At 49.9% G+C, this 27994-nt stretch overlaps 9 protein-coding genes, 1 non-coding gene and 1 pseudogene across 13 annotated transcripts; 1 reads left to right on the top strand and 10 right to left on the bottom strand.

The window, feature by feature from the left end:
- Positions 1–195: 195 nt before the first annotated feature.
- LOC9644248 (pentatricopeptide repeat-containing protein At4g14820) lies at positions 196–2148 on the bottom strand. Its single transcript, XM_024689492.1, has 3 exons — positions 1963–2148; positions 1236–1682; positions 196–1143 (listed from the first exon to the last, which is right to left on the bottom strand). Exons 1-3 carry the CDS (start codon positions 2146–2148, stop codon positions 196–198), a joined length of 1581 nt encoding a protein of 526 aa, XP_024545260.1.
- Positions 2149–3633: 1485 nt separating this feature from the next.
- On the bottom strand, positions 3634–6848 carry LOC112351529 (pentatricopeptide repeat-containing protein At5g27110-like). 2 transcript variants are annotated; one of them, XM_024689586.1, is made up of 3 exons: positions 6734–6848; positions 6473–6676; positions 3634–6424 (listed from the first exon to the last, which is right to left on the bottom strand). In XM_024689586.1, exon 3 carries the CDS (start codon positions 6328–6330, stop codon positions 4456–4458), a length of 1875 nt encoding a protein of 624 aa, XP_024545354.1. In that variant the 5' UTR covers positions 6331–6424; positions 6473–6676; positions 6734–6848; the 3' UTR covers positions 3634–4455. The 2 variants fall into 2 exon arrangements, with proteins under 2 accessions (XP_024545354.1, XP_024545353.1); XM_024689585.1 differs by having other exon boundaries at positions 3634–6676.
- A 180-nt stretch (positions 6849–7028) lies between these two features.
- Positions 7029–9038, bottom strand: LOC112351530. The gene is made up of 6 exons (XM_024689587.1): positions 8009–9038; positions 7898–7953; positions 7762–7851; positions 7451–7692; positions 7338–7400; positions 7029–7260 (listed from the first exon to the last, which is right to left on the bottom strand). The coding sequence occupies exons 1-6, from the start codon at positions 8910–8912 to the stop codon at positions 7053–7055; spliced, it is 1563 nt and encodes a 520-aa protein (XP_024545355.1). The 5' UTR covers positions 8913–9038; the 3' UTR covers positions 7029–7052.
- On the bottom strand, positions 8933–12070 carry LOC9644434 (serine protease SPPA, chloroplastic). 3 transcript variants are annotated; one of them, XM_024689583.1, is made up of 15 exons: positions 11776–12070; positions 11410–11724; positions 11173–11356; positions 10986–11123; positions 10756–10926; positions 10608–10711; positions 10488–10555; positions 10255–10418; positions 10127–10196; positions 9912–10066; positions 9762–9864; positions 9624–9711; positions 9428–9571; positions 9132–9377; positions 8933–9044 (listed from the first exon to the last, which is right to left on the bottom strand). In XM_024689583.1, exons 1-14 carry the CDS (start codon positions 11926–11928, stop codon positions 9159–9161), a joined length of 2076 nt encoding a protein of 691 aa, XP_024545351.1. In that variant the 5' UTR covers positions 11929–12070; the 3' UTR covers positions 8933–9044; positions 9132–9158. The 3 variants fall into 3 exon arrangements, with proteins under 3 accessions (XP_024545351.1, XP_024545350.1, XP_024545352.1); XM_024689582.1 differs by lacking the exon at positions 8933–9044 and having other exon boundaries at positions 9085–9377; XM_024689584.1 differs by lacking the exons at positions 8933–9044; positions 11776–12070 and having other exon boundaries at positions 9085–9377; positions 11410–11454; positions 11508–11692.
- An 88-nt stretch (positions 12071–12158) lies between these two features.
- Positions 12159–13560, top strand: LOC9644247 (adenylate kinase 4). The gene is made up of 7 exons (XM_002984464.2): positions 12159–12271; positions 12344–12477; positions 12531–12676; positions 12741–12860; positions 12924–13091; positions 13163–13252; positions 13319–13560. Exons 2-7 carry the CDS (start codon positions 12378–12380, stop codon positions 13418–13420), a joined length of 726 nt encoding a protein of 241 aa, XP_002984510.1. The 5' UTR covers positions 12159–12271; positions 12344–12377; the 3' UTR covers positions 13421–13560.
- A 45-nt stretch (positions 13561–13605) lies between these two features.
- TRNAS-UGA lies at positions 13606–13687 on the bottom strand. The gene has a single exon. It is a non-coding gene; the product is annotated as a tRNA-Ser (tRNA).
- Positions 13688–14004: 317 nt separating this feature from the next.
- LOC112351531 (4-coumarate--CoA ligase 1-like) lies at positions 14005–16256 on the bottom strand. Its single transcript, XM_024689588.1, has 5 exons — positions 15198–16256; positions 14698–15042; positions 14559–14626; positions 14401–14506; positions 14005–14325 (listed from the first exon to the last, which is right to left on the bottom strand). The coding sequence occupies exons 1-5, from the start codon at positions 16239–16241 to the stop codon at positions 14215–14217; spliced, it is 1674 nt and encodes a 557-aa protein (XP_024545356.1). The 5' UTR covers positions 16242–16256; the 3' UTR covers positions 14005–14214.
- A 472-nt stretch (positions 16257–16728) lies between these two features.
- On the bottom strand, positions 16729–17717 carry LOC112351500 (pentatricopeptide repeat-containing protein At4g02750-like). The gene is made up of 2 exons (XM_024689491.1): positions 17435–17717; positions 16729–17282 (listed from the first exon to the last, which is right to left on the bottom strand). Exons 1-2 carry the CDS (start codon positions 17715–17717, stop codon positions 16729–16731), a joined length of 837 nt encoding a protein of 278 aa, XP_024545259.1.
- Positions 17718–17858: 141 nt separating this feature from the next.
- On the bottom strand, positions 17859–24214 carry LOC9644246 (annotated as a pseudogene).
- Positions 24215–24454: 240 nt separating this feature from the next.
- LOC112351499 (pentatricopeptide repeat-containing protein At3g13880-like) lies at positions 24455–25003 on the bottom strand. Its single transcript, XM_024689490.1, has one exon. It carries the CDS (start codon positions 25001–25003, stop codon positions 24455–24457), a length of 549 nt encoding a protein of 182 aa, XP_024545258.1.
- A 740-nt stretch (positions 25004–25743) lies between these two features.
- On the bottom strand, positions 25744–27825 carry LOC112351532 (4-coumarate--CoA ligase 1-like). The gene is made up of 5 exons (XM_024689589.1): positions 26764–27825; positions 26318–26662; positions 26188–26255; positions 26028–26133; positions 25744–25951 (listed from the first exon to the last, which is right to left on the bottom strand). Exons 1-5 carry the CDS (start codon positions 27814–27816, stop codon positions 25841–25843), a joined length of 1683 nt encoding a protein of 560 aa, XP_024545357.1. The 5' UTR covers positions 27817–27825; the 3' UTR covers positions 25744–25840.
- Between the last annotated feature and the right edge of the window lie 169 nt (positions 27826–27994).

Raw genomic sequence — 27994 nt, 5'->3', positions numbered from 1 at the left:
CCGACATTGCGAAATCATACCAAGGAAGTCGTCGCAGGAACCAAGACCATATCCTTCTTTGCCACCGCATGGTTTCTTCGCAAGCTTAGAATCCTTTCAGACTATATCCTTGTCACAATGTCAACAGGCTATAGAAAAGTCCTCAAGAGAAGTTTCTCTGCATGGTTTTCGAGGATCACACTCAAGAAACTCCATCTAAGTTGGATGATCCATAGCATAGATATTGGACAAGATGATATGAGCGGAGTCACTGCCAGGATCCATCTCCAGAACGCAAGCAGCCGCGCAGTCGCCCAGCTCCACGTCCGAGTGGATCCTGCAAGAGCTCAACACCGCCTTCCACAGCTCGGAGCTCGACGTGGATGGAGCCACCACCCGGATCAAATCCTCCGCAATCCACGACCCCGCTCGGCCCAGGAGATCCACCACACACCCCTGCTGCTCGCGCGATGGAACCATCCCATAGTCACTCGCGATGGAGGCGAAGCACTGGCAGCCCTGCTCGACGAGACCCGCGTGGCTGTATGTCGAGAGCACGCTCACCAAGCTCACCTCGCTCGGACAAACGCCCTCCAGCTGCATCGCCCGGAAGCACCACAGGCTCCCGGCGGTATGCCCGGCTCGGGCATACGCCGCCACCATAGTGTTCCACGAAACTCTGTCTCGCTGCCTCATCCTGTCGAAGATCTCCGCTGTCTCGACGATCTCGGCACACTTGCCGTATAGGTCCAGCACCGCGTCGGCCACCGCCCTCTCAGCGTCCAGCCCGAGTTCCACGATCTTTGCTCGGACCACTCCGGCCTCCAAGTTCTCGGCTCTCGCACAGGCTTCCAGAGCGGTGGCAAAGCCAACGCCATCTGGCGGGACTGTTATGCGGAAGAAGAGAGCGATGGCTTCCTGGGGTCGACCGTTCTGAGCATAGGCCGAGATCATCACAGTCCACGCTACCACGTCCGAGGATGGACTCCGGCTGAAAATGTCCCTGGCTTCTTCGAGGCAGTGGCACTTGGAGTACATCTGGATGAGCGTAGCAGCTACGGGCACTGCAAACTCCAGGCCAGCTTCCACTGCTGCTGCGTGTGCTAGCTTTCCTTCCCGGAGGTTCTCGAGGTTCGCACACGAGCTTAGAACCGACGTGAACGACTGTTTTGGTAGGCCATCTGTTTAAAGAGTGCGATCGTCTCTTCGAAGTGTCCGTTCTGAGAGTAAGCCGACAGCATCGCGTTCCAGGAAACGATGTTCTTGTTGTGACTGTGAGTCGCATCGAAAACTCTCCGAGCTTCGCAACCCTGGCTGCTGCCGCCAAACATGTTGATGAGAGCGTTGCCGAGAGCTATGTCCAGTTGAACCCCACCCTCCTGGCGGCAAGTTTCAAGATACTTTGCATCCGGAGGAGTTCTCGCTCCCTGGCTGGCATTGATGAACGTAACCGTGTCGGGAACCAAGCCTTGGAGCAGCAAGCTTCGAAACGTTTGAAGAGCTCCACTCGCATCTCTGCTGCTGGCCAAAGCTCTGTTGAAAGCGTTCCAAGACACCACGTTGGTCTTGTCCGTCATGGAGCTAAACACTGTCGTTGCAGCACTGACGTTCTTGCATTTGCCATATGCGTCCACGAGAGAGGACTCTACCATGGCGTTGAACTGGAACCCGCTCTCAAAGAGCAACCGATGCACAAAACCAGCCTGTAACGAGCTCGAGCAACTTTAACAGGCCACTTTAACCAAGATAAAGCTGGATGTAAGATGCTGCTCTGAGCTGGACAACAAGTCGCGAGAGAGATCTTATCTCAGATGCTGCTCTGAGCTGGACAACAAGTCGTTTCCTACTCAGTTTCGCTCAGTTTCGCTCTTTCCTTTGCTTCACGCTCCAAGGGCGAAGTCCTGGAGCTGCTCATCGGCAGCTAGAATGTTTTGCGCATCTGGTAACTCCTTTTTTTCGCTCATTTTGTATGCAACACCCAACTGTGGTGTTCACAGGGTTTATGGAAGGCCTATGCTGTTGGTAAGGTAACAAGCACCAGTTACGATTTATTCTGACAGTCACATTGCAGGTGAAAGCCGCCCTTCTCCCGAACTGCAGCTTGGAAACCTTCATCAGGTTGCGAACCATTGTTGGTCCATGCAGCACGACCGGTAGTAGTAACTCCATGTTCGATCTGATTCTTTTGTACAGTGTCTCTTGATGAAGTGCCAGATGATTGCTCTGCACTTGTCTATTGTGGAAGAGCTTTCCTTGGTGAGGCCGGATCATTCATTCTTGCTTTTCCGTAGTCTCTCAGTGCTATCCGGCATGGGCTTGCGGGAGGTGTTTAAAATGGCAGAGGCGCTCATGGAGTTGGCGGTAAATCGTGATCGCCTTGTTTCTACAAGTCAGTGCTATGATTCTACGTTGAAGCTCGTTAAGGTGAGTTATATGTATTTGCAACTAAGTTAATCGTGCTTCTCAGTTGATATTCAGATCCACGACTCGACGTTCAAGTTACTCAGGGACATAATGAATCTGCTGTTTGCTTTTGCCAGCTATCCGGGCTCTGATGAAACCAGCCAACAGTTCCTCCAGGTTTGCTCTAATCGGGGAGTCGACCAGCAGTTACGGATGGTAAAGATGATCATGTGCAAGAAACGTTGAAAGACTGAGCTCATATTTTGCGTGCTACAAGGTGGCGAGTACTGTGCACCTGTACCTGAGCCTCATGTTTAAAGATGGTAAGGCGAGAGCTTCTTTGTGATGTCCCTGCGAGACTCACTCGGTTGCAGGCGAAACGAATTACACCGGGCTTTTTGGTGCGGAGGAGCTTGAGCGGGCAAATGCGTGGTTCGAAGAGCTAAACCCTATTGAGGTCAAAGTTGATCGTGGTGCTTCTATAACGCGTAGAGGTGCGGTTCCCTACCTCGAGCATGCTCTACTGGCGACGAAGGACCCCAAGTTTATTGTGGAGACCGAGCTCTATGTAAGAGACTGTACGGTAAATAAACTGTACGGTGAGCAAGTTTCTATAGAACCCTAAAAACGTACGGTAGATTTTAAACTCGATCGTCCTGGGTGATCAGGGTGTTGAGCGCAGACACTGTTCGCTGCTACTAGAATGCAGTATCCCAAAATGCCAGCGCCGACGCCGAGATCCGGGCCTCATCCTGATTCGGGCAAATGCAGACAGTCGGAGGCGATCCTGGCATGGCTACAAGAGGAGATCGGTTAACTCAGCGGTCAGAGTATCGCTTTCATACGGCGAGGGTCATTAGTTCGAATCCAATAGTAGGTAAAACCTACAGATCCTTCCAAATTCTTGAGATCTTTCAAAGTTCTTACTTTTTTTCCTCTCTTGGAAACCAGGCACAAACAAGTCCAGCTTGAGCCTTTCGATCAGCGGTGCGAGCAGACAGTGCAGATCATTGCCGAGTACCAGTGAAGCCTACTGTGACCAAGCAGGACCCCCTGAAAGCTCCACTGCTTGCATTCTGGCATGAAACATTCTTTAAACCACTGGCAGCAAAACCAAAATCAACCAGCTCCTTTCTCTACTTGCGAAGCTTACCCGGATAAGTAAACTGGATTTCACATCCTTCCACTTGATCGCCAACAGGATTTCAACTGTGCCGTCTGTGCTAGTAGGCTTAACGACTAATTTTGTCCTTAACATAAGCTGACACTTTTATTTCATGGATAGAACACACCTTGCGAGAAGCAAGCAACAGAGTCAGGCTGTTTTCCAGCCTGAGAGCATTGGGCAGTTTGAGAAGCTGCACGGTGCATCACAGATGCACCTTAAGAAGATATCGCAGCTCCCGCCCTTGCACTTGACGCATCGCTGGCCCGCTTGGAAGAAATGGCAAGACTTGCAGTAGGTATCGCAGTCCAATCCTCCCGGCAAGCATGCACGCTCGCTGAAGCACTGCTGCTGCGCCTCCACCTCCGTGGCCACCGCCGCCAGCGCCAAGAGCACCAGGAACATCACTCCAAATCGCCTCATCATAGAGCAAAGCAAACCTCTAAATCGGCGATCCATCTCGAGAAAAGCTTGTGATTGTGATGAGATGATCCGGAGCTTCCGACAAAGACTTTAATCATGCTGGTCTTCCCACCAAACTCGCCACATGACTTGTCAAAAAAAAACGCGACCATTTTCAAGTCGCTGGCACGCCACCATTCTGTCCAGACTTTTGTACAATTTTCCGTGCTTATCCACTCGCCGAAGTCTTCCGCGGATGCATCACCAGAAAAGAAACCGCTCGGGATTCTCGGCTAAACCTTCGATACCGCCAGACATTGCGAAATCATACCAAGGAAGTCGTCGCAGGAACCAAGATCATGTCCTTCTTTGCCACCGCATGGTTTCTTCGCAAGCTTAGAATCCTTTCAGACTATATCCTTGTCACAATGTCAACAGGCTATGGAAAAGTCCTCAAGAGAAGTTTCTCTGCATGGTTTTCGAGGATCACACTCAAGAAACTCCATCTAAGTTGGATGATCCATAGCATAGATGCTGGACAAGATGATATGAGCGGAGTCACTGCCAGGATCCATCTCCAGAACACAAGCAGCCGCACACTCGCCCAGCTCCACGTCCGAGTGGATCCTGCAAGCGCTCAACACCGCCTTCCACAGCTCGGAGCTCGACGTGGATGGAGCCACCACCCGGATCAAATCCTCCGCAATCCACGACCCCGCTCGGCCCAGGAGATCCACCACACACCCCTGCTGCTCGCGCGATGGAACCATCCCATAGTCGCTCGCGATGGAGGCGAAGCACTGGCAGCCCTGCTCGACGAGACCCGCGTGGCTGTATGTCGAGAGCACGCTCACCAAGCTCACCTCGCTCGGACAAACGCCCTCCAGCTGCATCGCCCGGAAGCACCACAGGCTCCCGGCGGTATGCCCGGCTCGGGCATACGCCGCCACCATAGTGTTCCACGAAACTCTGTCTCGCTGCCTCATCCTGCCGAAGATCTCCGCTGTCTCGACGATCTCGGCACACTTGCCGTAGAGGTCCAGCACCGCGTTGGCCACCGCCCTCTCAGCGTCCAGCCCAAGCTCCACGATCTGTGCTCGGACCACTCTTCCGGCCTCCAAGTTCTCGGCACTCGCACAGGCTCCCAGGGCGGTGGCGAAGGCCACGCCATCTGGAGGCACTGTCATGCGGAAGAAGAGAGCGATGGCTTCCTGGGGTCGACCGTTTTGAGCATAGGCCGAGATCATCACAGTCCACGCTACCACGTCCGAGGATGGACTCCGGCTGAAAATGTCCCTGGCTTCTTCGAGGCAGTGGCACTTGGAGTACATCTGGATGAGCGTCGCAGCTACGGGCACTGCGAACTCCAGGCCAGCTTCCACTGCTGCTGCGTGCGCTAGCTTTCCTTCCCGGAGGTTCTCGAGGTTCGCACACGAGCTTAGAACCGACGCGAACGTAAGCTTATCGGGCTTCACCGTCTTGGTCGAGGCCATCTGTTTGAAGAGTGCGATCGTCTCTTCGAAGTGTCCGTTCTGAGAGTAAGCCGACAGCATCGCGTTCCAGGAGACGATGTTCTTGTTGTGAGTCGCATCGAAAACTCTCCGAGCTTCGCAAGCCTGGCTGCTGCCGCCAAACATGTTGATGAGAGCGTTGCCGAGAGCTATGTCCAGTTGAACCCCACTCTCCTGGCGGCAAGTTTCGAGGTACTTTGCTTCCGGAGGAGTTTTCGCTCCCTGGCTGGCATTGATGAATGTAACCGTGTCGGGAACCAAGCCTTGGAGCAGCAAGCTTCGAAACGTTTGAAGAGCTCCACTCGCATCTCTGCTGCTGGCCAAAGCTCTGATGAAAGCGTTCCAAGTCACCACGTTGGTCTTGTCCGTCATCGAGCTAAACACTGCCCTTGCAGCACTGACGTTCTTGCATTTGCCATACGCGTCCACGAGAGAGGACTCTACCATGGCGGTGAACTGGAACCCGCTCTCAAAGAGCAACCGATGGACAAAACCAGCCTGTGACGAGCTCGAGCAAGCGTTGAGTATAGCCAGAAAAGTCACCTTGTTTGGCACCACCCCCTCCACCAGCATCTTCCCAAAGACTTGAAATGCCTCTCGGGTATGCCCGTTTTGGGCATACGCAGAGACCATCAACGTCCAGGTGATGATATCCCGCTCCAAAACTCTGTCAAACACTGCCTTTGCCGATTCCACGCACCCAAACTTCCCATACATGTTGATCGCTGCGTTTCCAGCAACACGGTCGGAGCCACTCGTTGCCTCTGATAAACACGCGTGAGCCAGCTTTCCCTGTGCGAGGCTCGAGCAACCACTGCTCAAGACTCTCACCAGCACGAACTTGTTGGGAGCGATGCCGTCCTGCTGCATTTTCCGGAAGAGAAAAAATGCCGCTGCCCGCTGCCCATTCTGGACATACCCCGTGATGATCCCACTCCATGTCCCCAGCCCCGAGCAAGAGTTCCTGTTAAGTACTTGGTGAGCTTCACTCAAACATCCAAGCCTCACGTACGTCGCCACGAGCTGGTCCGCTAGCGACGCTTCCAGCCCGTGATTGGAGATGTGGGAGTGAACGTGGCGAGCGACTTCCACGTCCAGGCACTGCAGGAGCAAGGACGAAAGAACCTCCAGACTTGGTTGGGTTACTTCTTCCTTTGCTGCGTGCTTAGAATAGCCTCTCTTCCGTCTTCTCAGCCTCTGCTGCCATTTCAATCGCCTGGAAGTAAGAAACATGAGACTCCCGCAACAATTCTATGAGAGGAAATTCATTGACCTTTACTGATATCTCCCGCATGCAAGCTTCTCGAGTGCCTTTTGCAATGCTTGGATTTCTTTCGTCACTGACCCGACAATCTTGTCAACTCGAGGTCCCTGGCGATTCTCTTTAGCATAGTCTGCTGTTATCGCCAGCGGCGTCTGTGTCGGAACCTTCACTAGTTAGTATAGCAAAAATCGACGAAAAGGATAGACTTGCCTTTGATGGCGTTTTTCTCGTAAATGCCTGCGACTGGACGAAAGGTTCTAAGCTGTGTATTAGATTCGGCTCGTAGTAATATTGACCCTGAAGAACAAATGAAAAGAACTTTGCTTGGTCAATGAAAAAAAGTTTGCTTGACAAATACCTTTTTAACAGATTTTAGCCAGTTTCTGAGCACCGGAAGCAGCGCCAGCAGCTTTCCAGGCTCTGCCTGAGCCGCTCTCGCGTTTTGTAGCGCATGGTGAAGTTCATGCAGCTGAGCTCTCTGTTCTTTCTCTCTTAGATGAGAATCCAATATCTCCTCGTCTCGTCTTGCCAGGTCTCTGAAATCATTAAACTAAGCCCAGTAGTTCAGCCCCGGTATTTGGAACATTATACCGTTTTAGTTCCTGGTGCTGACCTTCTTAAGCAAGAGACTTTGTTCAACGCGTCGTCAAGGCTTTTCTTCTGCTTCTCAGATTGCCTGGCAAGAAATTTAGTTCGAGAAGCGGGCTTGGGATGATGACCACGTACCTCTGCTTCTTTTTCATAGAAAAGAGCTCCCTGCTCAAATTTTCTTTATCCTGCTTGAGCTTTTGCATTTGCTTCTTCAGAAAATCAACGTTTTGTTTCGCTTGGTTGTTTGTAACCAAGGAAAACTCTTTCGTCGTTGGCGGCTGTAGAAGTTTCACATTGATATGGGCGTTTCCGGTAGTCGTCATCTGCTGCCGATACTGAGATTTCAAGTTTAGCATCATCATTTTCATTTCAACTATCTGCAATAAGCAAAAAGAAGAATTTAGAAGACCAAATAGAAGAAATGTTGGCATACAAACAAAACTTGCCTTGACTTCATACTCCGTAGAGCATTCCAGTAGAGCAATCTGCAGCTCTTCAATTTTAACCTTGTAGTCGTCTAAAAGTTCCTCCTTTTCCTGTAATGCGAGTGAGAAAGAAAGCAAGCATGTTAAAACGGCAAACCTTCGTGACTTCTTTCTTCTTGGTGTAGGAAATAAGCTCCCGAATGTTCTCCTCACCTGGATTAAATGTTTCAAAAGTTAACTTAGAAAGCACCGATCCAAGCCTTCTCACCGACGATTGTAGTTGTTTCGGTCCAATCGTCCACTTGATTATTCAGTACTTGAGGAGTACTCCTGTCATCGCCACTGTACGATTCCTTACAAGCAGACTCGGTTCTCTCCGATAAACTTCCATGACGGACTTCTACAGCATCTTTTCCGACGTCATTTTCCAGCTCGTAGTGCAGCATCTGGTCAGCGTACTGTTGAGCCGGTTCTTTTGAAGCCCCTGTCATCACTGGCTCGTCAATTGAAACCAAAGTAGCCTTTTTCTTCGGAAGTTCTTGAGAATATGAAGTACAAGTGCTGGTCAACTCCTGGATTCGCTCCACAGCACACTCAAGCCTGGGAGTTATTCCAATAGCGCTGCTGCCGTCCTCACTAGTCTGAGCGTTGTCCCGATCGGTTCTAGACGACGCACACTGAAGGTCCCCGCCAACACTGCTGTTGACATGGTTACTCTTCAAGTACCAGGAGGAATTCACAACGCCATCGAGTTCCTGGCTCTTGGTCACCATCTCAGCTCGGGTAATCCCTTCGAAGTTGGGAATGACCATCTCGTTGAGTAGCCCAGCAGACCCTGTAAAACTACCCATCTCCGTTCTACCTTCGTTACTATTGCCACTACCATCAATGGCTGCTGGTGCAGTGCTAGTACGTTCCACAACCTGAGGCGAAGAGACTGCTTGATCCAAATGCTTCCAAGTTGGCCTTGCAGAACTCTTGGACGAAGTGGCCGTATTACTCCTGCTGCTGGTGTAAGGCCTGATGATCCTCGACTCCTTTGCGTGGTTCCATTGAACAACCATCTTTTCGATCCCGTTGGCTATTTGCTCTATCACGGTGTAGTCGAGAGCTCGAGGCCGGCCATGAGGCCTGCTACTTCTCACTTGAGGCTTGACGTAGATGCGAGCCATAACTCTTTCGTTTTTCTGTTTCCTCGCGAAAAGAGTAAAAGCGTTCCGCAAAAACAGGGGATGTTCACAACCGTGTGAAGAACGGTTATAGTCGGTAACCGTTGCTGACGTCAAGCGAATATATGAACCATCCTATACGAAAAAAAAAAGAGAACCAGTAGTGAGTCCAATCTAGAAGAAGAAAGATCAAGCGTAAACGTATTGAAGATGTAAACGTACATTTTCTCTGATGATCTTTCTTCGCTTCTATCTCAGTAAAAGCTCCAGAAGTTCAAAAAACGTGCGCTCTTCACTTGATTGTCCCTCAACGGAGATGTTGTCCATGGTGGCTCGGATCTCGGAGGCCAAGCCCGTGTTGCCATTCAGCTCGTCCAGTAGTCTCGGGAGCAGGACAAGAAGTTGTAATCCTCCCCTGAGAAAGGAGACGATGTTTGGTTTCGAGCGAGAGAGCTCCACAAGTTTAACCTGAAGGACGCAGCATAATTAGTCCAGACAGCAAGAGATTTTACCAATACCTTTGACTCTAACGAGATTCCCGCCTTCTGTTTGGCAATTGCAACAGCCTTGGAAAAACCACCAAGAGTGTCCACTAGCCCGCGTGCTGCTGCGGCTTTCCCGGTCCATACACGCCCTTGTGCTACCTCTTCCATTTTTTCAATCTGGAAAATGCGTTTAGGACTCACATCTACTAAAGGCAGAAGTGTGGCTTACTTGCATCGATCTGGAGAGTGCTGCAGTGTCTCTGAAACGTTTGTACGCTGTCTTTGCAGATTTTCCAAAAAACTCCGCTTCTTCGGGTCTAAAAGTGGCCGGATGTCACGGCATGAAGGGAAAAATTGGAACGCAAACCTGAATGGTCTTTGTTCAGCGTCCAGCTCCGCGAATTTTCCTCTTGAAATAACCTCTTTGGTAAAGCCTACTCTCTCGTAAAGCTTACCGAGATTAAGTTTTCCTGTACAAACACTTTAACCACGTTCCTGAGGAAGTAAATTAGTGTACCAGTAACGACCCCAATTGAGCCAGTAAGTGTAAGGCGTTCAGCAACTATTACCCCAGCTGCCATAGCCATATAGTAGCCTCCGCTTGCTGCTACGTCCACCATAGAAGCAATCACTGGTTTTTTCGCTGCCAACAGCCTCAACTCCCTCCACATGCTTCGCTTTCTCAAAAAACACAAAATCAGCACCATTGCTATCATAAACATTAAAACTTACAGGTCCGATGCAAGTGCATCACCTCCAGGACTATCAATTCTGAGAACAACGGCTTTAAAGTTCTTGGCCTCTGCATAAGTTGAAGTCAAGAAAAAAATGGAAAACGTCTGTCTAAACAAGAAAAAGACCTCGTACTTGCCGAATCTGCTCAATGAATGCGTCGCTAGAAATGCCACTTCCAGTGAAGCCCATTTGCTTTTGCCGGGAGATATTACCGACAGCTCGTAGGACTGCAATATCGGCCTTGCCTCCTGACAAGCCTAAGGTCCACTCTCGCACTCTTGAATATTTCCTACAAAAGAAAAAAAAAATGTTCAATCGTTCAAATGAAAGTTGAAAGGAAGATTGACGAACGGCTCACCTGTAGTCGACGTACTTGGGACTTTTGTCATCCTTTATTTGAAGCTTTGCCTTGAGCATCTCCTCAATCTAACATCAATCAGCAAATTTTAAGGGCATTTGAAAAACGCTAAAGAACTACCTGGTCTTCGTATTTCACGTCGCTGATCCACCCTTGCTGATGTAGCTTTTCTATCTCAAATATGCCCTCCTCAAGCAAGTTTTCCACCTCAGCCGTTGTTTTACCTGCGAAGATATTGACTACTTAAACTCTAGAAAGTAGACTGTACCTCTTACAGATGCGATACGGTCGAGCCAGTTCTCGTACACATCATCAAGAATAGCTGTAAGCATTTCTCGATTTGCATCGGACATATCTTTACGAGAGAGTAAATCTCCAACGCTTTTATACTTTCCAATACGTTCAATTTGTGGCTGTACCCCGATTTTCTCAAGCACACCTGAAAATGCGAGCAATGTTATCTCTTTTCATAAAGTGAAAGAAACACTAGCTACTCACCACCAACAAATTGCGCTTGGACTTTTAAGCCAAGCAAAGAAATGTATGCTCCAGGTGGTGCAAACACGTCCCCGCAAGAACACGCAAGGTAGTATTCCTTTTCCCCACCTACTGCTAAGTAGCCAACAAGTGGTTTGCCTGGTATAAAAAAGATGAGAAATTGAGAAACAAGAAATAAGCACATCACCAGATTGCTTGTAGTACTCAATATGTCGACAAATCTCATCAACTTTGGGCCATCCACATGAAAGAGGCTCCACCTGAACGATCACTGCTGCTATGCGAGGATCATGAGCAGCCTTGATCAGATTTTGACAGATTTGTGGAAGCGAGATGCCTGGTTGGAACTTATCTTGTAGCTGCTCTGTGATCTAGATAGACAGATAAAAGACTAAATACCATCACCATTCGAAAAAGTACGTACCTCGCCCGAGATCTTCATCTTTAAAATGCTTCCTTTCTTGACCCTCTGCCATGGCCACGCGATCAGCATCTTGAGCTTTATCAAGAAAACTTGCCAACCATTGGCTGCATGAAACTCGAGCTCGCCGGAAGGGTAATCCTCTTGTCCCGCTGGAGCTGCCGCTCCATTTCCCCCGGCTAAAGACTCCTCCTTTGCTCTGTCACTAGTTGTATCGGCCTCGGACGTCTCAAATGCGCGGCAAGCCACGAACTTTCTCGATGACGATCGTCTGCTCGAGCACCGGGGATCGTTCCAGCACCATCCATTCACAGCGATCTGAAAGCCAAAACGCTTTTAAGAAATGTTTCACTGGATAGAAATACTCACGATTCTCAGGTGCCTGGCATTGTAGTGGAGCGTAGAAGAAGGCAAACAAGCCGACGCCAGCGACACCTCCGCCGCTGCTGGATGCGAAACAATCAAAGCACTGGAGCGCCTGGTCGAGAACACGGTGTCGAAGAGCGCCGCATTCCTCGACATTCTTCCTAGCCCTAGCTACGATCGATCGTCGCGCCTTGCCAGATATCCCTACCGCGCCATCGCTCGCGGAACCCCAAGCTCCCAATCCCTAAAATTCGAACAATGGCGCTCAGAGAAACACGACCAGTGGCAGTGCTCCTCTCCACCCATGAAAGAGGCATCAGACGTAGAATATTCTAGAGTGTGGTCAAGCTAATACCAGCCATTGGATTCATCCAGACGTTTATTGAGCTTAGTTCTTAAAAAACACGCCATTGGAGAGAGAGAAGAGCGCGATCGAGAGGCTCGGCGAGGGCGAGACGCTACGTAATCTCCATCCGGACGGGGACGGCATAGCTCCCAGGTATGAGCGCCGGCAATCTGCCATGGATTGTCGCCAGATTTCACACTGAATCCCTTGTTTCGCCTCCGCTAGGCATTGAATCCCTCGCGCGAGGTCTCCAGGAGTAATGGCGGACCTGGCCGATGTCCCCGTGGACGATCTCATGGGAGAGCTCCTGAGGAGAATGAAATGCGCGAACAAGCCCGAAAAGCGCCTGATCCTTGTCGGTAAGAACGAGAATACTTCTTCTTCTACTTCTTTCTTATCGATCGATTTTTAGGTCCGCCTGGATCGGGCAAGGGCACGCAGTCACCGATCATCAAAGACGAGTTTTGCCTGTGTCATTTGGCCACTGGAGATATGCTCAGGGCTGCCGTCGCGGCAAAGACTCCTCTTGGGATAAAGGCAAAAGAGGCCATGGACAAAGTAACGACGTGTTTGCTTCTTTTCTGATTCCCGGCATTGATTGTTCGCGTTGTCGATGTTCCAGGGAGAGCTCGTTTCGGACGACTTGGTTGTGGGAATTATTGACGAGGCGATCAAGAAGCCGTCGTGCCAGAAAGGCTTTATTCTGGACGGATTTCCTCGGACAGTGGCGCAAGCCGAAAAGGTATTCTCTCTGTGTATATGGTTAGCGTGCTCTATTTGATTTAGCGTAGTGTTTATTCCTCAGCTGGATGCGATGCTAGAAAACCAGGGAAACAAGATCGACAAGGTCCTCAACTTTGAAATCGCGGACCCCGTCCTGGAGGAGCGCATCACCGGGAGATGGATCCACCCAGCAAGTGGAAGGTCTTACCACACAAAGTTCGCCCCGCCAAAAACTCCCGGCGTCGATGACGTACGTTTCCGTTTCTCATTTTTTTTCAGCTTTCTCTTTTGTGTAAGAGTACCTATCCGTATGCATTGCAGGTGACCGGAGAGCCCCTGATTCAACGCAAAGACGACAATGCAGCCGTCCTGAAGAGCAGGCTCGACGCTTTCCATGCACAGACAGAGCCTGTGAGTCCCTTGTGCTTTTCAGAGCTTTCCCTCGTTTCTCTTGGGCTTAGTTAGATCGATTGACAGGTGATAAACTACTACAACAACAAGAATCTCGTTGCTCATCTCCACGCGGAGAAGCCGCCCAGCGATGTCACAGCCGAAGTCCGGAGCGCTCTCAAATCGTGATCCCAAGTTTGCTCGTTCGCCAACAAATAAGAACATGCCGCCATAACGCGCCAAGCTGAACTTATTTTGGTTTCTTTCTTTCTGAGCTTCCCGAGGCTCTGGCAATTTTTGCAGTTTAAATTGAGACAAATTCTTTGAAATCCTTTGGAATCGCGAAGCAAACAAAAGAGCAAACGTGATATTGCCGTCAACAGCAGGACTTGAACCTGCGCGGGCGTTACCCAACAGATTTCAAGTCTGTCTCCTTAACCACTCGGACATGTTGACATTAGTCATGCGTTCTAGATTGAAAGATATTGAATCCTTCCACCCAAAAATCTTGACAAAGCCAAAAAAAATCTTCGCCCATGCACCCCGCACCGCTCCATTTCAATAACATTACACACCAACTTGAGTGGAATGTCTGCGCGCTCGCGTGGTCCCAAAACAAATCTATTATCAAGATCGAGCGCTCACGCAAGCAGCTAGCGCCGCCAGCCAGCCAATCTTGACGTGAACTCCAGAAAAATCCAAGAGCTACTCTGACTGACTTTTTGACTAAAGTGGACTAAAGCCAGTCAGCATTTGTGTGAGTGGAAAGGTTCTTCCTGGGCTCTTGTTTGATTCAAGTGATTGGAAAGTTCTACAATATATACAGTGAAGGACTGACTGCTGGAGCGGCCACCTACACTGTGAAGTCAATCGTTTCATCGCCCACCATAGCCTTCCACATATCGTATAATGGAACATATGTCAAAAGCTCGAGCTGATTCTGTGCAAAGTCAAAAGCTGGCGATCCATGGCTCGATGATAAACTAGTTTGTCGAGAGCGCGCTCTTGAGGACCTTCCGCAGAATCTTTCCAGCGGCAGATTTGGGGATAGAGTCCACGAAGATGACAGAGTGCAACCTTTTGTAGAACACGACCTGTTTCGAGACAAAAAGAAGCTTTCAATGAGCTGACCCAGGAAAAGAACGGATGTTGAAATTGCGGCGCCTCACCTGTTTCGCAATGAATTGCTTGACGTCGTCCTCCGAGACGCGCAAAATGCCGGGGCTTCGCACCACGAACGCGACCGGTAACTCCCCAGCCACTTCGTCGCTCTTGCTGGAACATCCATCCATCATCAGAGAGGATAATCTTCGAAACTCGTACATACCCCACGACCGCAGCATCACAAATCCGTGGATGCGAGACCAAGAGTGCTTCGATCTCCGCTGGCGCAACCTGGATGCACGAAGAATGCCAAAGTTCTCATATCAAATGTGCTATAAGCTAGCAATCTTTTCTCTTTTTACCTGGAACCCTTTGAACTTGATGAGCTCCTTGACGCGATCCACAATGAAGAGCTCCTCGTTGCGGTCGATGAATCCCACGTCGCCGGTGTGGAGCCATCCCTCCTTGTCGATGGTCGCCATGGTGGCTTCCACATTGCGGAGGTAGCCCTTCATGATCTGGGGGCCGCGGAGGCAAATCTCGCCACACACGCCATACGCCAGCGACTCGCCCGTCTCGGTGTCCACGATCTTGGCCTCGGTGTTGCGCACGATCGTGCCACAAGAGCCCGACTTGATCGCGAATGGCGTCTTGGCGAAGGCCAGGCTCATCGAGATGAGAGGGCCGGCTTCGGTCATCCCGTATCCCTGTCCATGAAAACCACACGATCAGTACAAGCTCGTTCTTGCAAGAATCGAAATATCATGGATCCTCCAAGAATCGATAGTGATCTCGAACGAAATATCATGGATCCTCCATGAATCGATCGAAATATCTTCGCGATCGATGGGTCCCGACTGACCTGAGCGATGATCGCGCCGGGGAGCTTGTCGCCGATGGCTCGCTCCAGCTCCTTGCCCAGCGGCGCAGCCCCGGACATGATGAATCGCAGCGAGGAGAGATCGTAGTCGCCGACGACGGGATTCTTGGCCAGCGCCAGGAGAATCGGTGGCACCAGGCACGCCGCCGTGACCTGGAAGCGCTGGATCGCTCCCAGCATGGCGCCGATCTCGTACTTGCGCATGACCACGATCGCGGCGCCGGCGCGGAGGGACGCGAAGAGGACGCAGCTGAGGCAGTAGATGTGGAAGAGGGGAAGAACGCACAGCATGCGATCGTTGCCATGGAGGAAGAGATTAGGGTTCTCGCCATCGACGAGCTGCGCGATACAAGTGATGAGATTCTTGTGCGTCAGCTCGACGCCCTTGGGCAGCGATGTGGTGCCCGACGAGAATGGCAGCGTCACGACGTCCACATCCGCCGCGATCTCCACCTCCGGGCACTCGGATTCATCGGCCTGGAGCAGCGCGCTTGCGAAGAACATCACATTGGAGCGATCGGCGCTCTTCGCCACGGCCTTGATGGGATCGAAGCCATCGCTCACCAGCATTACACATATTTCGCGCTCTCGATCTTCCTGGTGGAGGAGGCGGTCGAGCTTGTCGATCTGCGCGGCGTGCGTCACGATCATCCGGGCACCGGAGCCGCTGGCCTGCTTCTCAATCTCGCTGGCCGTGCACAGTGGATTGGCGGTGGTGACGGTGGCGCCGATTCTCGCCGCGCCAAGGAACGCGAGCACGAATTCGATGCAATTCGGGAGGAGGAGCATGACGACGTCGCCCTTGCGGATGCCGAGGCACGACAGCCCCGCGCCAACGCGCCGCGCGAGAAGATCCACGTCGCCATAGCTGAGAACTCTGCCCGCCTCGGCATCGATCAGGCAGGGGCGGCTCGAAGCCTTCCCCTGGTGGCGCTGGAACAGGTACTCCGTGAGAGGCAAGTGATTCTCAAGCTCGATATCTGGCAGCTTGGATCTAAAGATATACTCTTGGGTGTTGGTGGCCATCCTTTCTATGCTGTGAGAATTTTAGGAAACAATGTGGCTTGTGAGATTCCAAGAGAAGGACATAGCTTTATAGTCTATGTACGGACAGGAGGGTGGCCAAAAGGACAGTTTTGAGCCCTGGGTATGCACAGCCGCAATGTTTGGTATGGTGCGAAGACTACATGTTTGGTAATTAAATTGAAATTCAACCATGTTATATCGTGTGAAACATTGTTGATTTTGTAACTATTGAATCCTTGTTTTCTATTCTATTGTCTCCTTGTTTTTGTCACTGAGCGATAATTTCCACAAGCAACATCAAAACCAGACAAACACCGATCACGTTGACTGTAAAAACCGTGTTGCGCTAGCAAAACATGAGCAACAGTAGTTCTTCTTCGAAACTTCGCAGCAAGTCTTTTCCCTCGTTGCCGATCGTTATGAACAACGCACGCGGCAAGCAATGCCTCCCAATCCACCATGTTATCCTCAAACGGCATGTTGGTGATCACGCAAGCTCGAGTTGACCCACCCTCGCCAAAATGTTGAGAACGCACCTGTAATGCTCTTTTCCAGGCCCAAGCCCAAAATCAAAGCTCATCGACACAAACTGCTCAATCGCAAGCCGCAGCACCCCGATATGAACACACGCAATCAGCACGCTCTTGAACACCACCGCATCCAGGCATATCCCCTGGATCTTTACGGCGTGCAGCAGCCACAGCGCTCGGGCGCGATCCCCAGAATATGCCAGGCTTGTAAGCATCGCGGTCCATGCAACCGCGGTTGGCTGCTGTGGCCTCTGGAAAACAGCCATCGATCTCTCCAGATGCCCAGCTTGGGCATATGCTACGCACACGGCAGTCGTGAGAACCACATCACCCGACGGTGAGCTCGTCCACGCATATTCCACGCCTGGTATATGGGCATATGCCTGGACCATGAGCTTGTGAGAGGCGGGGCTGCGCTCGGGTATACTCTCAAACACTCCCTTGGCTGCGTCAATATGCCCGTTTTGGACGTAGGCTTGTAGCAGTAAGTTCCATGACGATAGATTTGTGCCTGGACAGCGATCAAACAGCGACTTGGAAGACTCGGTGTCTCCACATTGGGCGTGGAGTTTGATCATGGCATTGAAAGTGATGCGTCTCGCTCGGGCATGCAATCGAAGGCGAGCTTTTCTGCTCATTTGTGAGTATCGTGTTTAGAGATACCATGCTTTCGATCAGAGCCTTTGCGGAGTCCATATGCCCGTTTTGGGCGAAAGCGGCCAATGCTGCATTGGCAGAGGTGATGTCGTGCTCTGGGAGGCGCAAAGCGTGAATCTCCTGTTCTTGCGAGCAGCCATGGATCATCGTTGTCCAAGTCACCAGATCTCTCAGCGGCATTGTCTCGTAGAGATCTTGCTCGATCGTGCATGTTGCAGTGCAAGAAACCTTGCAACACCGAGTTGTAGCACAACAAGCTGTGTGAGTGGAAAGGTTCTTTGTGGGCCATTGTTTGACTGACGTGATTGGAACTGACCGCTGGAGAGCGGTCACCTACACTGTGAAGTCAATTGTTTCATCGCCCACCACAGCCTTCCACATATCGTATAATGGAACATATGTCAAAAGCTTGAGCTGTTTCCGTGCAAAGTCAAAAGCTGGCGATCCATGGCTCGATGTTAAACTCGTTTGTCGAGAGCGCGATCTTGAGGACCTTCCGCAGAATCTTTCCAGCGGCGGATTTGGGGATAGAGTCCACGAAGATGACAGAGTGTAACCTTTTGTAGAACACAACCTGTGTCGAGACAAAAAGAAACTTTGACCCAGGAAAGGAACGGATGTTAAAAATTCCGGCGCCTCACCTGTTTCGCAATGAATTGCTTGACGTCGTCCTCCGAGATGCGCAAACTGCCGGGGCTTCTCACCACGAACGCGACCGGTAACTCCCCAGCCACTTCGTCGCTCTTGCTGGAACATCCATCCATCATCAGAGCAGATAATCTTCGAGAAAATCGTACATACCCCACGACCGCAGCATCACAGATCCGTGGATGCGAGACCAAGAGCGCTTCGATCTCCACTGGCGCAACCTGGATGCACGAAGAATGCCAAAGATTTCATATCGAATGTGCTATAAGCTAGCAAGCTTTTCTCTCTTTACCTGGAACCCCTTGAACTTGATGAGCTCCTTGACACGATCCACAATGAAGAGCTCCTCGTCGCGGTCGATGAATCCCACGTCGCCGGTGTGGAGCCATCCCTCCTTGTCGATGGTTGCCATGGTGGCTTCCACATTGCGGAGGTACCCCTTCATGATCTGGGCGCCGCGGAGGCAAATCTCGCCACACACGCCATACGCCAGCGACTCGCCCGTCTCGGTGTCCACGATCTTGGCCTCGGTGTTGCGCACGATCGTGCCGCAAGAGCCCGGCTTGATCGCGAATGGTGTCTTGGCGAAGGCCAGGCTCATCGAGATGAGAGGGCCGGCTTCGGTCATCCCGTATCCCTGTCGATGAAAACCACACCATCAGTACAAGCTCGTTCTTGCAAGAATCGAAATATCATGGATCCTGCAAATATCGATTGAAATATACAAAATATCTTCGCGATCGATGGATCGTGACAGACCTGAGCGATGATCGCGCTGGGGAGCTTGTCGCCGATGGCTCGCTCCAGCTCGTTGCCCAGCAGCACGGCCCCAGACATGATGAATCGCAGCGAGGAGAGATCATAGTTGCTGACGACGGGATTCTTGGCCAGCGCCAGGAGAATCGGTGGCACCAGGCACGCCGCCATGACCTGGAAGCACTGGATCGCTCCCAGCATGGCGCCGATCTCGTACTTGCGCATGACCACGATTGTGGCGCCGGCACGGAGGGACGCGAAGAGGACGCAGCTGAGGCAGTAGATGTGGAAGAGGGGAAGAACGCACAGCATGCGATCGTTGCCATGCAGGAAGAGATTAGGGTTCTCGCCATCGACGAGCTGCGCGATACAAGTGATGAGATTCTTGTGCGTCAGCTCCACGCCCTTGGGCAGCGATGTGGTGCCGGACGAGAATGGCAGCGTCACGACGTCCACTTCCGCCGCGATCTCCACCTTCGGGCACTCGGATTCATCGGCCTGGAGCAGCGCGCTTGCGAAGAACATCACATTGGAGCGATCGGCGCTCTTTGCCGCGGCCTTGATGGGATCGAAGCCATTGCTCACCAGCATTACACATATTTCGCGCTCTTGATCTTCCTGGTGGACGAGGCAGTCGAGCTTGTCAATTTGTGCAGCCTGCGTTGTGGAAGGTAGCAGTTGTTGATCTGCTCAAGTCTCCAAGAATCACGCACCAATCAGTTATGAATAGCCTATATATAAAGCGTGATTGACGTGTGAATGGCAATTTATTTTCTCTTCATGGTATCAGAGTGCAAGCTTGTGGCTTGTTACTTTTTCTTTTCTTTCTTTGTTCCTATTTCTTGCTCTCGTTGTTGATAGAGTGATTGGCTGCTACCATTCTTGCAAATCTCCAACCATGTGATGGCTCAAGGTGTTTTTGGTACTGAAGGGACCAAATGACTTAAGTGTTGAGTTTGATAGGGTTGTGGGACGTGGTCATACCCCAAAGCACTAATTCTTTAGCCATTGAGTCCATTCATAGTAACAGTTAGGAGCAGATTGCTCAAGCCATCATCAGATCAAAGCTAGCAAAGCATTTAACATATGCAACAAGAGACAAGTCTACTACAAAAATCTAGGACCCCTCCTTGTGTGCTATGGGACAAGGACTACTGCAGAGATCGTAGTGATTGAGACAAAAATCTTGTGGAAGTGCTACACTGGCAAGGAGGATTTGCAAGTTCTCTTCCAAGATTTCCGTCATCTTTTTTAGGAACTGGAGGAAAGCAGGTGTGGCTACAATGAAGCTACAATGAAGCAAAAAAAATCCTGACACTCAATAAGGCTTTTGAGAAGTTGAATCAAGCTTTTGCTGTCAATGTCCACAGCATTGCCATTATAATTGATGATGCTAAGCACATGATCAAGGCAGAAATGGATGCTATTTCTTGGTCGGCTGCTTCACATGTGAAGTTTGCTGGAGCAGTCATGACTCAACATCATGGAAGAGGAAGGCCCACCTGAGGATGAGGATGCAGTTGTGGGCACTCATAGGGACGAGGACAAGAACACAGACCACAATCTTGAGCAAAAGGATTCGACAATGAGGAAGAAGATGGCAACTATTGTTACTATTACTAGAAGTTGAATATTGGACATATAAAGGTTAATTGCCTGGTTCACTTGCAAGAAGAAGCAAGAGGAGCAGCCAAGCATCGTGCAACTGCTAGACTTCCTCTATTTGCAACTACTATGGAAGACTCTAGATCTGTGGGAGACTAAAGTGAGGATGATCTAGTAGTATGCTTAGTTGCTAGAAAAAACTCAGTTTTTGATAATCTAATGCTGGACATGTTGTGAAAGATAAGAATTGGTTTGAGGAGGTCAAGCCGAGTAAAACAAAATTCATTCAAATGGGAAATGGAGGATTTTAAGTAGTCAGGAGTAGTGGAAGCTATGTAGTGCCAATTAAAGGGCAAGGAGTCTTCAAATTAAAGCATGCTTTGTTAGTACTTGGCATTGTGCACAATTTGGCCTCTATTGCAACTCTCACTAACCATGGGATGGATGTAAAGTTTATCAACACCAAATGTCTTGTTAAGGGACCTATAGGAGAAGTATAGACTATTAAAAGGGTTTGGAATTTATATGAGCTTCCTGTTCGTAAAAGACATTTAGTTTCTTTAATAACTCCAAGCATTTTCAAGGCTGCAAATGTAGAGAATAAGACAGCTTTTTGGCATGCTCAACTTGCACATACAAATGTGTGCCTTTTAAATCCATTAAGTCACAAAACTTGGCAGATGGATTAGATGATCCACTCTTGGAAGTAGAACATATTTGTCATGATTGTCAACTTGGTAAACATGCATGAAGTTCCTTTCCTCGTTCATCCCGATATACCAAACAACCTTTGGAGCTCGTGCATTCAAATCTTTGTGGTCCTATGCAAGTTCAATCGCTCTTAGGGAAGTTCTACTTCATGACTATGATCAACGACTTCATTGGAAGGTGCATGGTTTTTTGTTTGAGCATGAAAAGTGATGCTTTTGTAGCTTTCAAGATCTTTCTTGAGCAATCTAAGAGGCAGCTAGATAGAAGATTGAAAACATTGTGCTCAAACTCAGGAGGAGAGTACACGTCAAATGAATTCAAGGTTTTTTGTCTTGAAAGAGGCATTCGGCAAGAGTTCACATGTACAACTACACCACAACAAAATGGAGTAGCAGAACGAAAAAATAGAACAATCATGAATGCAACAAGATCCATGATGAAAGTAGCTAATCTTCCCAACTTTAGCAAGAAGCCATCCAAGTAGCAGTTCATGTCCAAAATAGAATCCCTTCGGCTAGAAAAAGGGATGTCATTCCAGAAAAGGTTTGGACAGGTCATCGATAAAGCATAGTAGGCATGAAAGTTTTTGGCTCACTTGCTTATGATAAAGTTCTCAGTGACAATTTGAAGAAGCTTGATGACAAGAGTGTTTTTGGTTTTCTCGCTGGATACGATGGACAAAAAAAAAAGGTTATTGCATCTATCTCCCAAACCAATGTAAGGTGATTATATCACAAAATTTCATGTTTGATGAAGGCATTTTGTACAAAGATCATCATCTTGCAAAGTCTCAATAGTGGGAACCAAACTTGGAAGAGCTTGTAACAACTTCTAAAGTGGACAACCACGAGCTCCTTCTTGATGACTTTCATGGAAATGACCTTCATTGCTCCCAAGTTAAGATTTTGAACAAAATCAAAAAGTTCAAGAGCCTCTAGCAGCAGCTCAAGTTGAAGAACATCCACAATACCATTGAAGGAGGCCAGAATCTCAGAAGTTGATAGCTGAGTTGAATTTCAACACACAAAATAGAGGAAAGGATGAATCTGGAAGACTTGCTCCCCATGAATGAAGATTGATTGAGACTACGACCTCCCAAACCAAAAATCCTAAGCATTCATGTGCCAAGCACATATTAAGAAGCTATCTTAAGACCAGATGTAGAAAAATGAATCCAGGCTATGAAGGAAGAACTTCACACTCATAATCAAAATGGCACTTTCAAGTTGTGTAAAGCTCCACCTAGAAGAAAGATCATTGGGAAGAAATGGGTGTATAAAATCCAATACAACCTAGACTCCACCATCAAGAGGTACAAGGCTAGACTTGTAGCTCAAGGTTTTCCACAAGTTCCAAGTGTTGATTATGAAGAGATTTTCTCATCAGTCGTGAAGGTGGCAAGTTTGTGGACACTTCAAGCTTTTTTTGCTAAGTTTGGTTTGCATGTTCACCACATGGATGTCAAGACAGAATGCCACTTTGAACGAGGAGATCTTCATGCATGAACTAGAAGGTTTTGAGACAGGTCTTGACTTTGTTTGGGAGCTAAGAAAATCCATCTATGGGCTAAAATAGGCATCAAGGGAGTGGTACTGGATATTTCTTGCGGCAGAAAGGTTTGAAAAAGCTCTACTCAGATGGAAACCTTTATTGGAAGCAGGAAAGAATAGATTTTTTGGTCATGGCAGTGTATGTCAATGACTGTTTTCTTGTTGAGTACCTTAAAAAGGTCAAGTAGATTTTGATGTAGCGGTATAGGATGACAGATCTTGGGAAGGTCCAGAAAATTCTTAGTATGGAAGTTCATTAAAGTCTAGATGCATTGCAATCACACAGTGTGCATAGGTTGATAAAATACTTCATGAACACGACATGACAGAGTGCAAGTCTACTCCAACACTAATGGTCTTTGGTACAAAACTCTCTCAATGTTCTGAGCTTGGGGTACTCCAAGATATCAGACTATACCAAAAACTTGTTGGTAGCCTCTTATACATCTCCACCTGTACATGGCCTGACATTGCTTTTGCAGTTGGAGTACTCAATCGCTACACCTCTTATCCGATAGAGAAACATATGAAAGCAGCCAAACAAGTATTGAGATATCTCAAAGGGACTAAGCAGTTTGGTTTAGTCTACAAAAGAGACAACAGCTCTACACTCAAACTCATTGCATCAACATTTGGAGTATGTTGTCTACTTTTTGGGGTAGTAGTGAACTGGCTGAGTAAAAAGCAAATTGTGGTGGCTCTTTCCAGTGCAGAAGCAGAGTATGTAGCAGCTTCAGCAGCAGCAAAGGAGATAGTATGGCTAAGGCTTATACTACAAGAACTTGGACAGGAGCAAAAGGATGCCACTCCACTGTTTACAGACAGCAGAAGCTGCATTGCCATCTCAAAAAATCTAGTGTTTCATAGGTAGACAAAGCATATAGAGATCCAATATCATTTTGTTTGTTCGAGAAAAGACAAGTGACCCTGGAGTATATTCCAACAAGGCAGCAAACAGCAGACATCCTTACGAAGGCATTGGGTGAGGCACAGTTTTTCCACCTCAGGAGAAAATTTAGAGTACGTGAAGTGTGTGGAAGGTAGCAGTTGTTGATCTGCTCAGGTCTCCAGGAATCACGCACTAATCAGTCAGGAATAACCTGTATATAAAGTGTGATTGACATGTGAATGGCAACTCGTTTTCTCTTTATGCATCACGATCATATGGGCACCGGAACCGCTGGCCTGCTTCTCAATCTTGCTGGCCTTGCACAGTGGATTGGGGATGGTGACAGTGGTGCCGATTCTTGCCGTGCCAAGGAACGTGAGCACAAATTCGATGCAATTCGGGAGGAGCATGACGATGTCGCCCTTGCGGATGCTGAGGTGTGACAGCCCCACACCAACGCGCCACACAAGAAGATCCACATCGCCATAGCTGACAACTCTGCCTGCCTCGGCTCGAAGCTTTGCCCTGGTGGCGCTGGAACAAGTAATCCGTGAGAGGCAACTGATTCTCAAGCTCAATATCTGGCAGCTTGGATCTAAAGATATACTCTTGGGTGTTGGTGGCCATCCTTTCTATGCTGTGAGAATTTTAGAAAACAATGTGGCTTATGAGATTCCAAGAGGACATAACTTTATAGTCTGTGTACGAACAGGGTGGCCAAAAGGACAGTTTTGAGCCCTGGGTATGCACAGCCGCAATGTTCTATATGGTGAAGACTACGTTTTTGGTAATTAAATTGAAATTCAACCATGTTATATCGTGTGAAACATTGTTGATTTTGTAACTATTGAATCCTTGTTTTCTATTCTATTGTCTCCTTGTTTTTGTCACTGGGCGATAATTTCCACAAGCAACATCAAAACCAGACAAACACTGATCACGTTGACTGTAAAAACCGTGTTGCGCTAGCAAAACATGAGCAACAGTAGTTCTTCCTCGAAACTTCGCAGCAAGTCTTTTCCCTCGTTGCCGATCGTTATGAACAACGCACGCGGCAAGCAATGCCTCCCAATCCACCATGTTATCCTCAAACGGCATGTTGGCGATCAAATCTTCCGCAAGCTCGAGCTGACCCACCCTCGCCAAAATGTTGAGAACGCACCTGTAATGCTCTTTTCCAGGCCCAAGCCCAAAATCAAAGCTCATCGACACAAACTGCTCGATCGCAAGCCGCAGCACCCGAATATGAACACAAGCAATCAGCAAGCTCTTGAACACCACCGCATTCAGGCATATCCGATGGATCTTTATGGCGTGCAGCAGCCACAGCGCTCGGGCGCGATCCCCAGAATATGCCAGGCTCGTGAGCATGGCGGCCGCGGTTGGCTGCTGTCGCATACTCTTGAACACAGCCATCGATCTCTCCGGATGCCCAGATTGGGCATATGCTACGCACACGGCAGTCGTGAGAACCACATCACTCGACGGTGAGCTGGTCCACGCATATTCCACGCTTGGTAGGGCATATGCCTGGACCATGAGCGTGTGGGGCTGTGCTCGGGCATACTCTCAAACACTCCCTCGGCTGCGTCAATATGCCCGTTTTGGACGTAGGCTTGTAGCAGTAAGTTCCACGACGATAGATTTGTGCCTGGACGGCAATCAAATAGCGACTTGGAAGACTCGGTGTCTCCACATTGGCGATCATCGCAGTCGAAGGCGAGCTTTGCTCCCTCGACCTGGTGCTCGTTTGTGAGCATAGAGATACCAAGTCTCTGGATTCCATGCTTTCGAGCAGAGCTTTTGCGGAGTCCATATGCCCGTTTTGGGCGAAAGCGGCCAATGCTGCATTGGCAGAGGTGATGTCGTGCTCTGGGAGGCCGTGGAGCAAAGCGTGAATCTCCTGTTCTTGCGAGCAGCCATGGATCATCGTCGTCCAAGTCACGAGATCTCTCAGTGGCATTGTCTCGAATAGAGATATTGCTCGATCGTGCATGTCGCAGTGCAAGAAACAGTTGCAGCACAACAAGCTGTGTGAGTGGAAAGGTTCCTCCGGGACTCTTGTTTGATTGAAGTGATTGGAAAGTTCTACAAATTATACAGTGAAGGACTGACTGCTGGAGAGCGGCCACCTACACTGTGAAGTCAATTGTTTCATCGCCCACCATAGCCTCGTATAATGGAACATATGTCAGAAGCTCGAGCTGGTTCCGCGCAAAGTCAAAAGCTAGCGATCCATGGCTTGATGTTAAACTAGTTTGTCGAGAGCGCGCTCTTGAGAACCTTCCGCAGAATCTTTCCAGCGGCGGATTTGGGGATGGAGTCAACGAAGATGACAGAGTGTAACCTTTTGTAGAACACAACCTGTGTCGAGACAAAAAGAAACTTTCAATGAGCTGACCCAGGAAAGTAACGGATGTTAAAAATTCCGGCGCCTCACCTGTTTCGCAATGAATTGCTTGACGTCGTCCTCCGAGACGCGCAAACTGCTGGGGCTTCGCACCACGAACGCGACCGGCAACTCCCCAGCCACTTCGTCGCTCTTGCTGGAACATCCATCCATCATCAGAGCAGATAATCTTCGAGAAAATCGTACATACCCCACGACCGCAGCATCACAAATCCGTGGATGCGAGACCAAGAGCGCTTCGATCTCCGCTGGCGCAACCTGGATGCACGAAGAATGCCAAAGTTCTCATATCGAAAGCTAGCAAGCTTTTCTCTCTTTACCTGGAACCCCTTGAATTTGATGAGCTCCTTGACACGATCCACAATGAAGAGCTCCTCGTCGAGGTCGATGAATCCCACGTCGCCGGTGTGGAGCCATCCCTCCTTGTCGATGGTCGCCATGGTGGCTTCCACATTACGGAGGTACCCCTTCATGATCTGGGGGCCGCGGAGGCAAATCTCGCCACACACGCCATACGCCAATGACTCGCCCGTCTCGGTGTCCACGATCTTGGCGTCGGTGTTGCGCACGATCGTGCCGCAAGAGCCCGACTTGATCGCGAATGGCGTCTTGGCAAAGCCCAGGCTCATGGAGATGAGAGGGCCGGCTTCGGTCATCCCGTATCCCTGTCCATGAAACCACACGATCAGTACAAGCTCGTTCTTGCAAGACCACGAATCGATCGAAATATTCATGATATCTTCGCGATCGATGGGTCCCGACTGACCTGAGCGATGATCGCGCCGGGGAGCTTGTCGCCGATGGCTCGCTCCAGCTCCTTGCCCAGCGGCGCGGCCCCGGACATGATGAATCGCAGCGAGGAGAGATCGTAGTCGCCGACGACGGGATTCTTGGCCAGCGCCAGGAGAATCGGTGGCACCAGGCACGCCGCCGTGACCTGGAAGCGCTGGATCGCTCCCAGCATGGCGCCGATCTCGTACTTGCGCATGACCACGATCGCGGCGCCGGCGCGGAGGGACGCGAAGAGGACGCAGCTGAGGCAGTAGATGTGGAAGAGGGGAAGAACGCACAGCATGCGATCGTTGCCATGCAGGAAGAGATTAGGGTTCTCGCCATCGACGAGCTGCGCGATACAAGTGATGAGATTCTTGTGCGTCAGCTCCACGCCCTTGGGCAGCGATGTGGTGCCGGACGAGAATGGCAGCGTCACGACGTCCACTTCCGCCGCGATCTCCACCTTCGGGCACTCGGATTCATCGGCCTGGAGCAGCGCGCTTGCGAAGAACATCACATTGGATCGATCGACGCCGGGATGGCTCTTCGCCGCGGCCTTGATGGGATCAAAGCCATCGCTCACCAGCATTACACATATTTCGCGCTCTTGATCTTCCTGGTGGAGGAGGCGATCGAGCTTGTCGATCTGCGCAGCCTGCGTCACGATCATCCGGGCACCGGAGCCGCTGGCCTGCTTCTCAATCTCGCTGGCCGTGCACAGTGGATTGGCGGTGGTGACGGTGGCGCCGATTCTCGCCGCGCCAAGGAACGCGAGCACGAATTCGATGCAATTCGGGAGGAGGAGCATGACGACGTCGCCCTTGCGGATGCCGAGGCGCGACAGCCCCGCGCCAACGCGCCGCGCGAGAAGATCCACGTCGCCATAGCTGAGAACTCTGCCCGCCTCGGCATCGATCAGGCAGGGGCGGCTCGAAGCTTTCCCCTGGTGGCGCTGGAACAGGTACTCCGTGAGAGGCAAGTGATTCTCAAGCTCGATATCTGGCAGCTTGGATCTAAAGATATACTCTTGGGTGTTGCTGGCCATCCTTTCTATGCTCAAAAGAACAGTTTTGAGCCCGGGGTACGCACAGCCACAATGCTTGGTATGCTACGTTTTTTGTAATTAAATTAAAATTAAAATATGTTATATCGTTTAGCAAAAGGAGCGATTGCCGAACTTTATGGGCCGCCAGATCTGGCCAATCGGCACCGTCGGATACGGC

This window comes from Selaginella moellendorffii, unplaced genomic scaffold (assembly GCF_000143415.4).
Source record: "Selaginella moellendorffii unplaced genomic scaffold, v1.0 SELMOscaffold_62, whole genome shotgun sequence".
In the NCBI taxonomy this organism is placed as follows: domain Eukaryota; kingdom Viridiplantae; phylum Streptophyta; class Lycopodiopsida; order Selaginellales; family Selaginellaceae; genus Selaginella; species Selaginella moellendorffii.
The sequence above is the reverse complement of the archived record's forward strand: the minus strand, read 5'-3'. Positions and strand labels throughout refer to the sequence as shown.